The following is a 12,437-nucleotide window of genomic DNA, read 5'->3' on the forward strand; positions in this document are numbered from 1 at the left end:
AGGAGCTGTACCTCCACAAATAGGAGGATGGTTGTCAGCTTACTGGGAGGTGTGGATGAAGATCACATCATACCACTGGATATTGGAAAATTATTTAGAAGGGGTACAAACTTAAGCTTGTGCTTGTCTGCTTGTCACACCAGACTGACCAAGACATCTGTGATAGGCAGATCTGGTCCATCTATAAAGGGCCAACAAGGGAAGAATCTTAATTCACTACTCAAAAAGGAAGAACCACAAAAACAAGCCTCTTGCACAAACAGGTTCAAGAAAAAGTGGAGTAGATGAACTGGATGCTATCAGGTTTATAATAAACACCAAATCATAAAATTTATAAAATAGTGTAAACAAATACATAAAATGATGTCAAATAGTCTCTGGTTAGTACTAGTCCATAAAGCAACAATGCCTATCTTAGCCAAAACTAGTTTTGCGGTGCAGTATAATCAGTTGCACCAGCAGATCATCAGCACTGCTACATAGCACTCCAGCATCTGGTTTTCTGCATCTTAGGACCACTTTGGCTAATACAGGTGTTATCGCCTCACTGACTAGAACCATTCTGGGACCTTTTTAATATCATCTGGTGCCTTCAAATCATTTATAACCCTATTCTCTACTGCTCTCTGCTCATCACCCTAGCCAGCAGTTTAACCATCCCCTACAAACTGTAACCCTTACCCTGGCATCCTGTTTGTCTTTCTTGATTGATTAGATTGTGAGCGTATTCGAGTAGGGACTTGTCTCCTTCGTGACTCTGTACAGTGCTATGTACATCTGGTAGTGCTCTAGAAATAATAGTAACAATAAAACTGAACTAGTAGCTAATATAAATGAATGATAATCATAAATTCTAATAGTTCCTGCTTTCATAATATCTGGTAATTGTAGTCATTAGATTTCTGCATCTTCTAACACTACAGTATATCCTAATATCCTTCCATGACTTATTGTTTAATGCAGATAAAGAATGGAGCAAAGTCTACAAACATCTGAGCATCCATGACGCCAACTTAAAATGGCATCCCTGCACCCAGTGTGGCCAGAAGTTCTTCACAATGTAGGTAATTGCTATATCTCTGAACTTATGCTCAGTTGTTATACTTTGTGAAGCAATAACAAATGGTAAAAAAAGAAAAGTATTGTACGGTTTATATGCTAAGAGAATACATTTAGTGTAATGCAATGTCTTATTGCATTCAATTAATGCATGTACATAAGAACATAAGAATTGCCATGCTGGGACTGACCGAAGGTCCATCAAGCCCAATATCCTGTTTCTAACAGTGGCCAACCCAGGTCCCAAGTACCTAGCTAGATCCCAAGTAGCAAAACAGATTCTATGCTGCTTATCGTAGGAATAGAAACATAGAAGATGACGGCAGAAAAGGGCTACAGCCCATCAAGTCTGCCCACTCTGCTTACCCACCCCCTGTCTATGCCCTAATGACCCAATTTCCTTATCTTGACCCTCGTAGGGATCCCACATGGGTATCCCATTTATTCTTAAAGTCTGGCACGCTGTCTGCCTCGATCACCTGCACTGGAAGCTTGTTCCAATGATCAACCACTCTCTCTGTGAAGAAATACTTTCTGGTGTCGCCATGAAATTTTCCGCCCCTGAGTTTGAGCGGATGCCCTCTTGTGGCCGAGGGTCCCTTGAGAAAGAAAATATCATCTTCCACTTCGACACGTCCCGTGAGGTACTTAAATGTTTCGATCATGTCTCCCCTCTCCCTACGTTCCTCGAGAGTGTAGAGCTGCAATTTGTTCAGTCTCTCTTCGTACGAGAGACCCTTGAATAAGCAGTGGATTGCCCCAAGCCATCTCAATTAATTATTTATTTATTTCAGTTTCTATCCCGCTGTCCCCGAAGAGCTCCGAACGGGTTACAGGTTAAACATACATGGTATATAGTTAACAGGTTACAATTTAAACTACATTTACCATAAGTTCAGTATAATTTTCCAATACAAGTTTTTTTTCCTAGCTAGACACATTAAGAGTAATGAAATCACCCGTTATTATTATTGTGTTACTCAGTTTGTTAGCCTCCCTAATTTCTGATAACATTTCAGCATCTGTCTGTTCCGCCTGGTCAGGCGGACGTTAGTACACTCCTATCACTATCCTTTTCCCCTTTACACATGGAATTTCTACCCATAGGGATTCTAAAGTGTGTTTCTGATCCTATAGGATTTTCAGTCCATTCAATTCAAGGCCCTTCTTAAAATACAGCGTTACACCTCCACCAATTCAATCCACCCTATCACTGTGATATAGTTTGTACCCCGGTATACCTGTGTCCCATTGGTTATCTTAGAAACATAGAAAGATGACGGCAGAAAAGGGCTACAGCCCATCAAGTCTGCCCACTCTACTGACCCACCCCATTAAGTCTGGGTGCTAATGACTTAGTTCTTTAGCTCGACCCTCGTAGTGATCCTACGTGGATGTCCCATTTATTCTTAAAGTCGAGCACGCTGGTGGCCTTGATCACCTGCATCGGAAGTTTGTTCCAGTGATCCACCACCCTTTCTGTGAAGAAGTACTTCCTGGTGTCACCATTAAAGTTCCCTCCTCTGAGTTTGAGTTCGTGCCCTCTTGTGACCGATGGTCCCTTGAGAAGGAAGATGTCGTTTTCCACCTCGACACGTCCTGTGACATATTTAAATGTCTCAATCATGTCCCTCCTTTCCCTGCGCTCCTCTAGAGTATAGAGCTGCAATTTGCCCAGTCTTTCTTCGTATGAGAGACCCTTGAGTCCGGAGACCATTCTAGTGGCCATCCGCTGGACCGACTCGGCTCGAAGCACATCTTTGCGGTAATGTGGCCTCCAGAATTGCACACAGTACTCCAGATGAGGTCTCACCATGGCTCTGTAAAGTGGCATTATGACTTCAGGCTTGCGGCTGACGAAGCTTCTCTTGATACATCCCATCATTTGCCTTGCCTTGGATGAGGCCTTCTCCACTTGTTTGGCCGCCTTCATGTCTGCACTGATGATTACTCCCAAATCGCGTTCTTCTGAAGTCCTAGCTAGTGCTACTCCATTCAAGGTGTATGTTCTGCATGGATTTCTGCTGCCGAGATGCATGACTTTACACTTCTTAGCGTTGAAGCCCAGCTGCCATGTTGAGGACCAGTTTTCCAACATGATCAGATCCTGCGTCATACTACCCTTGAGACTGCTTTCACTTACTATATTACACAGTTTGGCGTCGTCGGCGAACAGTGCTACCTTACCCTGAAGCCCACAGATCGTAGAGAAGTCTATTATATCTATCTTTTCATTTAGTGCAATATATTCTAAATCTCCCATCTTGTTTCTTAGCCTTCTGGCATTTGCATACAGACATTTGCATACAGACATTTCAAACAATGTTTATCATATCTATTTATGAAAACAAAAACTGTGGATACAGATGTTCTGGAGATAATTTATTAAACACTGGCATATAAAACCATGAAAATTCAATTAAAAAAGTACAATGATTAAAAATACTGTGATAAAAATCCAACCTGTTTTATATGCCAGTGTTTAATAAATTATCTCCAGAACATCTGTAACCACAGTTTTTGTTTTTGTTTTCATCGGTGGATTGTTTTCACTGTGGATCATTGGGTCTCCCCATTTTTCTTTGTTATCATATCTATTTACAATTTGCTCAGCAATTGACATGGCTGATTTGCATTCTTATAAACTCAGCCTGCTCTGAATTTATGGAAACCTGGTCTACTGTGGCCTGTATTGCAATCTCGCTATCGGGATGCTCTGTCTTCCCTTTTATGATGATATCTTTTAAAAGATACCTTCTTCCGAACCATGCTCTTTTGAGCAACTGTCAGCCTTCTCCCAGTTTCTAGTTTAAAAGCTGCTCTATCTCCTTTTTAAGTGTTGACAACTGCAGCCTGGTTCCGCCATGGTTAAGGTGGAGCCTATCTTTGTGGAATAGGCTCCCCCGTCCCCATTTTGTTCTTTAGTACCTAACAAATCTAAAACCCTCCTCCCTGCACCATTTCATCATCCACGCATTGAGACTCCAGAGCTCTGCCTGTCTCTTGGGTCTTGCGCGTGGGATAGGGAGCACTTCTGAAAATGCTACCCCGGAGGTTGGGGATTTAACTTTCTACCTAAGAGTTTAAATTTGACTTCTAGAACCTCCCTCCCACATTTTCCTATGTCATTGGTACCTACATGTAGCAAGACGGCTGGCTCTTCTTCAGCACTATTTAAAATCCTATCTATGTGACGAGAGAGGTCCGCTACATTTGCACCAGGCATATTAATCAATAAAGAGGGGTTGAATTAGAACTTGCTACAATTTTTTTCTTCTATATCAGCAGTGTGGCATACAAGTGTGTAGTTGAACAGAAGCCACCAGATGTGTTAAAGCAGGGATCTCAAAGTCCGTCCTTGAGGGCCGCAATCCAGTCGGGTTTTCAGGATTTCCCAGTGAATATGCAGTGCATGCACATAGATCTCATGTGTATTCATTGGGGAAATCCTGAAAACCCGACTGGATTGCGGCCCTCAACGAGGGACTTTGAGACCCCTGTGTTAAAGCAACATAGTAAGGCCCTTATATTATATTGGATTATTGCTCGATAGTAAAAGCAGCCCTTGTGATCACCCTGAACCAGTCAGATTATAATTCACAATTTACTGGTTTTAGATTTTGTATTTTGTTTTATCTTTTTTTGTTTTAACCAGTGCTGAGCTGAAAGATCACATGGTGAACCACAAAAACACTATTGCTTCCATTTGCTCACTCTGTGGCAAGACGTTCAAATGCAGACGTGAGATGAACAAGCATCACAAGCTTGCACATTCAAACCAGAAGGCTGCAGAGAAATGGGGAAAGAAGGAAGAGCAGCATGGCCATTCAGACACAGAGGAAACAAGCCATAAGCGAAAACATTCTAAAGAACTCTTCTGCCACATTTGCTACAGGTATGGATCATGAAATCATGTAACCTGTTATTCATGTGCATATTTGCAGTGCATGCTGTGTTTAGTTGTAATGCAAGCATGCTGTTAGTTAAAATCTTGTTTTCTCCAAATAGCCACATGTTGTATGTTCCACTTGCTGTCAGTCTACCAAATTCAAATAGACTTACAACATAGAATATAAAGACAGTAGGCCCAAATTCATCAGAGGTAACATAACTACCATATTTTCTCGCATATAACACGCGTGTTATACGTGGTTTTTACGTACCGCGAATAACCTTGCACGGTATACGCGTGAGCGCGTTGTACAAAATTTTTTTTACATAGTTCCCCCCCCCCCGACGTCCGATTCACCCCCCCCCCCCCCGCAGGACCGCTCGCACCCCCACCCCGAAGGACCGCTCGCACTGCACCCGCACCCCCACCCCGAAGGACCGCTCGCACACACTCCCACCCGCACCCCCACCCTGAAGGACCGCTCGCACGCCCACAGCCTCCCGACCCCCCCCCCCATCATGTAGAAGCTCCTACCGGTGTCCTGCTGCTTCCTCTTGGCGGTCCCGACACGATCGGGGCAAGAGGGAGCTCAAGCCCTCTTGCCCCAGCCAACCGCGGCACACCCGACACGATCGGGGCAAGAGGGAGCTCAAGCCCTCTTGCCCCCCCCCCCCCGACTCCCCGACACGATCGGGGCAAAAGGGAGCCCAAGCCCTCTTGCCCCGCCGACTCCCCAACTCCCCGACAATATCGGGCCAGGAGGGAGCCCAAGTCCTCCTGGCCCTGGCGACCCCCCCCCCCCCCCGCTAGTTGTTCGAGCCATGAGGGAGCCCAAACCCTCCTGGCCACGGCGACCCCCTACCCCCACCCCGCACTACATTACGGGCAGGAGGGATCCCAGGCCCTCCTGCCCTCAACGCAAACCCCCCTCCCCCCAACGACCGCCCCCCCCAAGAACCTCCGATCACCCCCCAGCCGACCCGCGACCCCCCTGGCCGACTCCACGACACCCCCATCCCCTTCCCCGTACCTTTGTGTAGTTGGCCGGACAGACGGGAGCTAAACCCGCCTGTCCAGCAGGCAGCCAACGACGGAATGAGGCCGGATTGGCCCATCCGTTCCAAAGCTCCGCCTACTGGTGGGGCCTAAGGCGCCTGGGCCAATCAGAATAGGCCCGGGAGCCTTAGGTCCCTCCTGGGGGCGGGGCCTTGGGCACATGGTCGGGTTGGGCCCACCTGGGGGCGGGGCCTGAGGCACATGGGCCCAACCCGACCATGTGCCCAAGGCCCTGCCCCCAGGAGGGACCTAAGGCTCCCGGGCCTATTCTGATTGGCCCAGGCGCCTTAGGCCCCACCAGTAGGCGGAGCTTTGGGACGGATGGGCCAATCCGGCCTCATTCCGTCGTTGGCTGCCTGCCGGACAGGCGGGTTTGGCTCCCGTCTGTCCGGCCAACTACACAAAGGTACGGGGAAGGCGGGTGGGGGGGTCGTGGGGGTCGGCCAGGGGGGGTCGCGGGTCGGCTGGGGGGGGCGGTCGGAGGTTCTTGGGGGGGCGGTCATTGGGGAGAGGGGGTTTGCGTCGAGGGCAGGAGGGCCTGGGATCCCTCCTGCCCGTAATGTAGTGCGGGGTGGGGGTAGGGGGTCGCCGTGGCCAGGAGGGTTTGGGCTCCCTCCTGGCCCGAACAACTAGCGGGGGGGGGTCGCCAGGGCCAGGAGGACTTGGGCTCCCTCCTGGCCCGATATTGTCGGGGAGTTGGGGAGTCGGTGGGGCAAGAGGGCTTGGGCTCCCTTTTGCCCCGATCGTGTCGGGGGGGCAAGAGGGCTTGAGCTCCCTCTTGCCCCGATTGTGTCGGGGGTGCCGCGGTTGGCTGGGGCAAGAGGGCTTGAGCTCCCTCTTGCCCCGATCGTGTCGGGGGTGCCGCGGTTGGCTGGGGCAAGAGGGCTTGAGCTCCCTCTTGCCCCGATCGTGTCGGGGAGTCGGGACCGCCAAGAGGAAGCAGCAGGACACCGGTAGGAGCTTCTACATGATGGGGGGGTCGGGAGGCTGTGGGGGTGCGAGCGGTCCTTCAGGGTGGGGGTGCGGGTGGGAGTGCGTGCGAGCGGTCCTTCGGGGTGGGGGTGCGGGTGCGTGCAAGCGGTCCTGTGAGGGGGGTGAATCGGACATCGGGGGGGCATCAGGCTTTCAGGGTGGGGACAGGACTTCAAGGGGGAGAGGAGAGTCGGGGCGGGCGAAAGGAGAGTCGGGTTGGCCAGAGGAGAGTCGGGGCGGGCGAAAGGAGAGTCGGGCAGCATGCGCAGTATACGGATGTGCACGGTATATAAAAATTTCTGTACATAAATTTGTGTTTTTCGCGTGCTATACCCGTGTGCGCGTTTTACACGGGTGCGCATTATCTACGTGAAAATACGGTAATGGTCAAGATTTGAAGGCATTTTATACATGAGCTAAAGAGGAGCCTGTTTGTGCTTGCTTTAGGACCATGCTTTATTTCTGGGTTGAGAAGCCCCTCTTAATGTTTCTCTTATGCCCTTTTTATGGGTACCAGTGTCTTACATCCATCTCTGAATGGCAAATGAGGATCCTAAGACCCAATTATCCTTACCATAAACTTCACTTGACTCTTGGCTTTTCCTTAACTTTTCTTAAATTTTCCATACAAACAAAAAAAAAAGGTCAAGCAACCAATATTTTTTGTGTTAAATTTGCTAAAAAGAAACTTTAAATGTTAAAAACCATCCACTTTTTGTTTAAGAATTTTTACTTTCTGCTCATGAACATTGAGAAAAATGTTCATAAAGCTAACCTTTCGGTCACTGTTACATATTCAAAAAAGAAAAAAATTATTAGCATTAGCTCACCGTTTGGCACAAATAGGTTTTCCCTTCTTCTAGTGCAGGGGTGTCGAACTTAATCACATTAAGGGGCCGAAATGTTGGTCCAAGTGATTGAGAAAGAGAGACATTATAAGTTTCTCACTCGGGCTTATTTTACTCCCAATAGAGCATTCAAAGCCAGGCTTACGGCCACATATAGTTGCCCAAAATGTGCTTCTCCCCATGCTACTTTAGGCCATGTGGCACAGTTCTGGTCTTGCTCCTGGAGAATATCACCCAAATTTTTGTTCATACTGAGACTTACTATGTTTCCCTGTGCTGCTTTTGTTCGTAGAACCATAGTGATGGTCAGGACGGCTATTTTGCAATTGTGGTTGTCTATACAAGCACCCACGCTGGCTCATTGGAGGACTTTGGTGATAACAATTGGCAGGTTTGGAGCACCAAGCTCTTTCTAATTTGGACTCTCGAAAGGAACTTTGTTTTGTCATTATTGGTTACCCTTTTGTAATACTCTGACTGCTGTTGCCTGAAGTAGACATCACTTATTTTTGTTTTTACCCTTACCATTCCTCAAAGGGGTGAGGGAGGCAGTGATTGTTTGGCTATGTTCTTGATTACTGTGTTTGAGTTCTTTGTTGTGCCTTTGAAAATTAATAAAAATGATTTAAACATAAGGGGCCGAAATCTAAAACACAGGCTAAGTCATGTGCCAGACCCTGCCATCTCCCGCCCAATCTCCACCCCAGACCCCGCCCCCATAATAGTACTAATTTTTACACCATTTTTCCATTCATTTTTTATATATGCACACACAATATAATCTTATTAACAACACATAATGGTTAGCCACAAAATTAAACTACACAAAGCACACTGTATGTTTCTCAACATACATTCCTACCAGAACACAGATCAAGTTTCAAGTTTAATTAAATTTTAATATACCGACCATCGACATGCACCTGGCTGGTTTACAAAGCTAAAAAATGTTAAAATAAAATTTTAGAAGGGGGGTAGGAGGGGAAAATGTGAACATTAAATAGACAGATTACAAATACAAACATGAGCTGAAGGATAAAGAGGGAGGAAAGTTAATAATTACATCGTTAAAACAAATTAATTAAGGGAAGAGGGGGGACAGAATAAGACACCAGGAAAGGGGATCGCTTCTTAAAAGCGGTTCATTTAATAAACTGCTATGCTGTTAGAAAAGGAACTGTTTAGACACTATAGTATGTGTCTTGGAATAAGAACGTTTTTAGTTTAGTCTTGAATTTGTCGAGTGAGTTTTCATGGTGGATTTGAGGTGGCATGGAGTTCATAGAATTGGAGCTACAACGGAAAAATTAGTATTTCTAGTGTAGTAGAATTCCTTGATAGAAGGCATGGTCATTAAATTCTGATCAGCCAATCTAAGGGTCTGGGAAGAGCAATAGGGGATGATGAGTTTATGAAGAAAGGATGGGAGATGCGAAAGTTTGATTTTAAAGACCAGCAGTAAAGTTTTATAAGTGATACGATGTGTTATGGGTAACCAATGTGCTTCTCGCAGAAGGGGGGTAACAAGATCATATTTTCCTACCTTAAAGATGAGTTTAATTGCCGTATGTTGAATGAGCTGCAGACAACGTAATTATTTTGGGGTGATTCCATTATATAGGGAGTTGCAGTAATCTAAATGAGAAATGACCAGTGAGTGAATAAGGGTTGTGATAGCATCAGTTTCGAGGACTGAGGTTAAAGAACGGATGAGCTGAAGTTTGTGGAAACAGCTTTTTACGACGGAGCTTATCTGGTCATGAATCCGAGCAATTTTATTTTTGTTTTCATTTTTACTGGGCAAGATTTAACAGAGATTTGTCCATTTATTGTTTTGTTGTTCCTGATATACTGCAGGTTTTATTTATATTGAGGGAAAGTTTATTTATACAGAGCCAGTCGCTAATTTTGTCAAGTTTAGTGTTTATTTCTTGTATATCATGGATATCGGAAGGATCAGTGGGGTGAAGAAGTTGGATGTCATCTGTGTAAGCAAAGATTGTGAATCCAATGGACTGGGCTAGAGTGAGAAGAGGGGCTAGAAAAATATTGAATAGTAAAGGAGAAAAAAAGTTCTTCCTTCTCCTATGCTTTCTGCTATGTACTCTAGTCTTAATTCTATGTGAACCGAGTCGTGCTCCACTGGGAGATGACCCGGTATATAAACCAAAGACTAGATTAGAGCCAAAAGTTTGAGTAATTGGAGATCAGATTTTTTTCTTTCGAGTAGACTTTGAAATTATGATCTTCGAAGTAAGAAGTGAACCATAAGAGGGCAGAGCCTGTGATACCACAGTTCGTAAGACGATCAATGAGGAGGTGATGGTCGACAGTGTCGAAAGCGGCTGACAAGTCGAGAGAGATAAGAAGGATGGATTTTCGATGATCATGGAAGTAGTGTATAGTGGAGGTAAGATCAAGTAGGGATAATTCTGTGGAGTAGTAGGAACGGAAGCCGGTTTGGTATGGGTGAAGGGCGTTGGTTTTATCAAGGAATTCAGTAAGCTGGTTCAGTACTACTTTTTCCATAAGTTTTGTGATGAGAGGAAGGTTGGCAATAAGACGATAGTTTGCTGGCTGTGTTTCATCTAGATTTTGGTTTTTTGAGTTTAGGAAAAACTAGTGCAGATTTCCAGGCTTTTGGGACAAGATTAGAGGTAAGACTTTTTGTTATTTCCAAAATGAATGGGAATAATTTTTTTAGAATTGAAGGGGGAATGCTTTCTGTTGGGTTATTAGAGGTGTTAATTGATTGGAAGACTTTGAGTAGGTCTGGTAAGGAAGGAGGTTTAAGATTAGAAAGAGTGCTGAAGGGTAAGTGGTTTGTCCGGTCTAAGGGATCCGGAGACTGTAAAGGTATGGATTGTCCTAGGTTCAATCTGATATCTTTTATTTTCTGGTCAAAGTAGTTAGCGAGTTCTGAAGCTGATGGTTGTGTAAGTGAAGGGGGGGTGTTTCTTGTTTGAGTATGGGGATATGGATCATACTATACTAAATAGTGCGGGAGAGTTGCAGGCAATGGTTATGTGTTTTGATTAGTAGTCTTTTTTGGCTTGTTGTATTGAACTTTTGTATTGTGTAGCAATTTCATTGTAATGGCGAAGGGAATTGTTGGAATGAGATTGCTCCATTTATGTTCAGAGCGGAGTTGACAGTGGAGAAGGGTAATATTTTCAGTGTACTATGGCTTCTTTTTGGGTTGTAAGTGAGATGTTTTTTCCTGGGAGGGGGCAAGAAGGTCCATAAGAGAATGTGTTGAATTTTTCCAGAGATCAGATTGTTCTTCTTTCCATTGTAAGATTAGTGAAGTCTTGTAAGTTCAGGTTAAAGGAATTTTGTATAGCGGAAGTTGTAATTTTATTGATGTCTTTGGAAGTATAAGTGCTCTGTGAGGCGGTGGATGGAGGAGTAAGAAGATTCAGTTGAAGACTGATTAGGACATGATCTGACCATGGGAGAGAGTGGCTTTGAGGATTTTGAAAAATGTAGCTGATAGCTTTTGGTCTGAGTATCATGTCGATGGTGTGTCCTGCAGTGTGAGTAGGAAATGAGAGCAGTGTTGTCAGGGAGATATCTGAAGTTAGAGTTAAGAGTTCTGATGTGTTTGGGTGATTGAGATGATCGAAATGTATATTAAAATCCCCAAGGAAATATGGTACCAAAATCTAAAAGTACTAATATATGTAAAGGCTCTGCATGCAGTACAACCCCATAGAAAAAGAAACAAATGCATTTCTTCCTGAACAGTGCAAAATATAGACAGCAGATGAAAATTCTCAACATTGACACAATTCAGTCAATTGACTTTGCTTGAGAAGTCTATGAGCGACAGACTTGATTCCATATCTGGAGCATCATTAAGCTCCTTGGACCATACCCTTCCCCTCCCTCATGATCTTCCGGGGGAGTTGGAGCCAGAGAGTGGCTCACAAGCAGCTTCATTGGAAGCCTCCAACCCTCAACTGGCTATTGAGATTGTATTTTTAAAAATGCCACAAATATTTACTGAATCTGTAAGCCAGTTACAGTGTTTGGATGAAACCCAAAGGAAGTTACCGTATTTTTCACTCCATAAGATGCACTTTTTCCACCCCCAAAAAGTATGTGGAAAAGGGGGTGCGTCTTATGGAGCGAATACACCTCCGCCCCCCCTCGCCCGGCGTTCTGCTGCTGCTCACCACCCACTCCCACCACAGCTGGTGCTGTTCACCACCCTCTTACCCGCTGCAGGAAAGGAAGAGAAGAGCCAGCGGTGTGCAATCAGGCCCACAAGTCTTACCCCAACATCAATTCTGACATCAGATGAAGGCTTGTGGGCCCGACTGCACACCGCCGGCCCTTTGTGGAGTTGCGGCAGCAGGAGTCAGCCATTTTGCTGGAGCGGTGTCAGTATCAGGTGTGCTGGTTGAGTGCACTGCGGTCCAGGAGCCTTGTTTTGGTCAGAGGAGCCGTCAAATGATCTGTCGTGGGATTTTCGGGCTCCTGGAACATCGGCAGTGCAGTATGGCCTTGAGGATCATGACAGCCCATTCCTGTGGCAAATTCAGTGGGGGGAGGGGGTGTGGTGTGTATGTGTGCTAGTGGCACTGGTGGGGCACGGCCTGGGAGGT

General features: G+C 45.6%; 1 protein-coding gene across 1 annotated transcript in view; it reads left to right on the forward strand.

Annotated features, from left to right (window-relative positions):
* The window catches only part of LOC117355785 (oocyte zinc finger protein XlCOF6-like), an 80,683-nt gene that overhangs the window by 11,048 nt on the left and 57,198 nt on the right, over window positions 1-12,437 (forward strand). Inside the window, exons 3-4 of the mRNA XM_033934824.1 lie at window positions 964-1,060; window positions 4,715-4,954. Of these exons, the coding sequence (XP_033790715.1) occupies window positions 964-1,060; window positions 4,715-4,954 (337 nt within the window). The remainder of the gene's footprint in view (window positions 1-963; window positions 1,061-4,714; window positions 4,955-12,437) is intronic.

The sequence above is a fragment of the Geotrypetes seraphini genome, chromosome 2 (genome assembly GCF_902459505.1).
Source record: "Geotrypetes seraphini chromosome 2, aGeoSer1.1, whole genome shotgun sequence".
Classification (NCBI taxonomy): domain Eukaryota; kingdom Metazoa; phylum Chordata; class Amphibia; order Gymnophiona; family Dermophiidae; genus Geotrypetes; species Geotrypetes seraphini.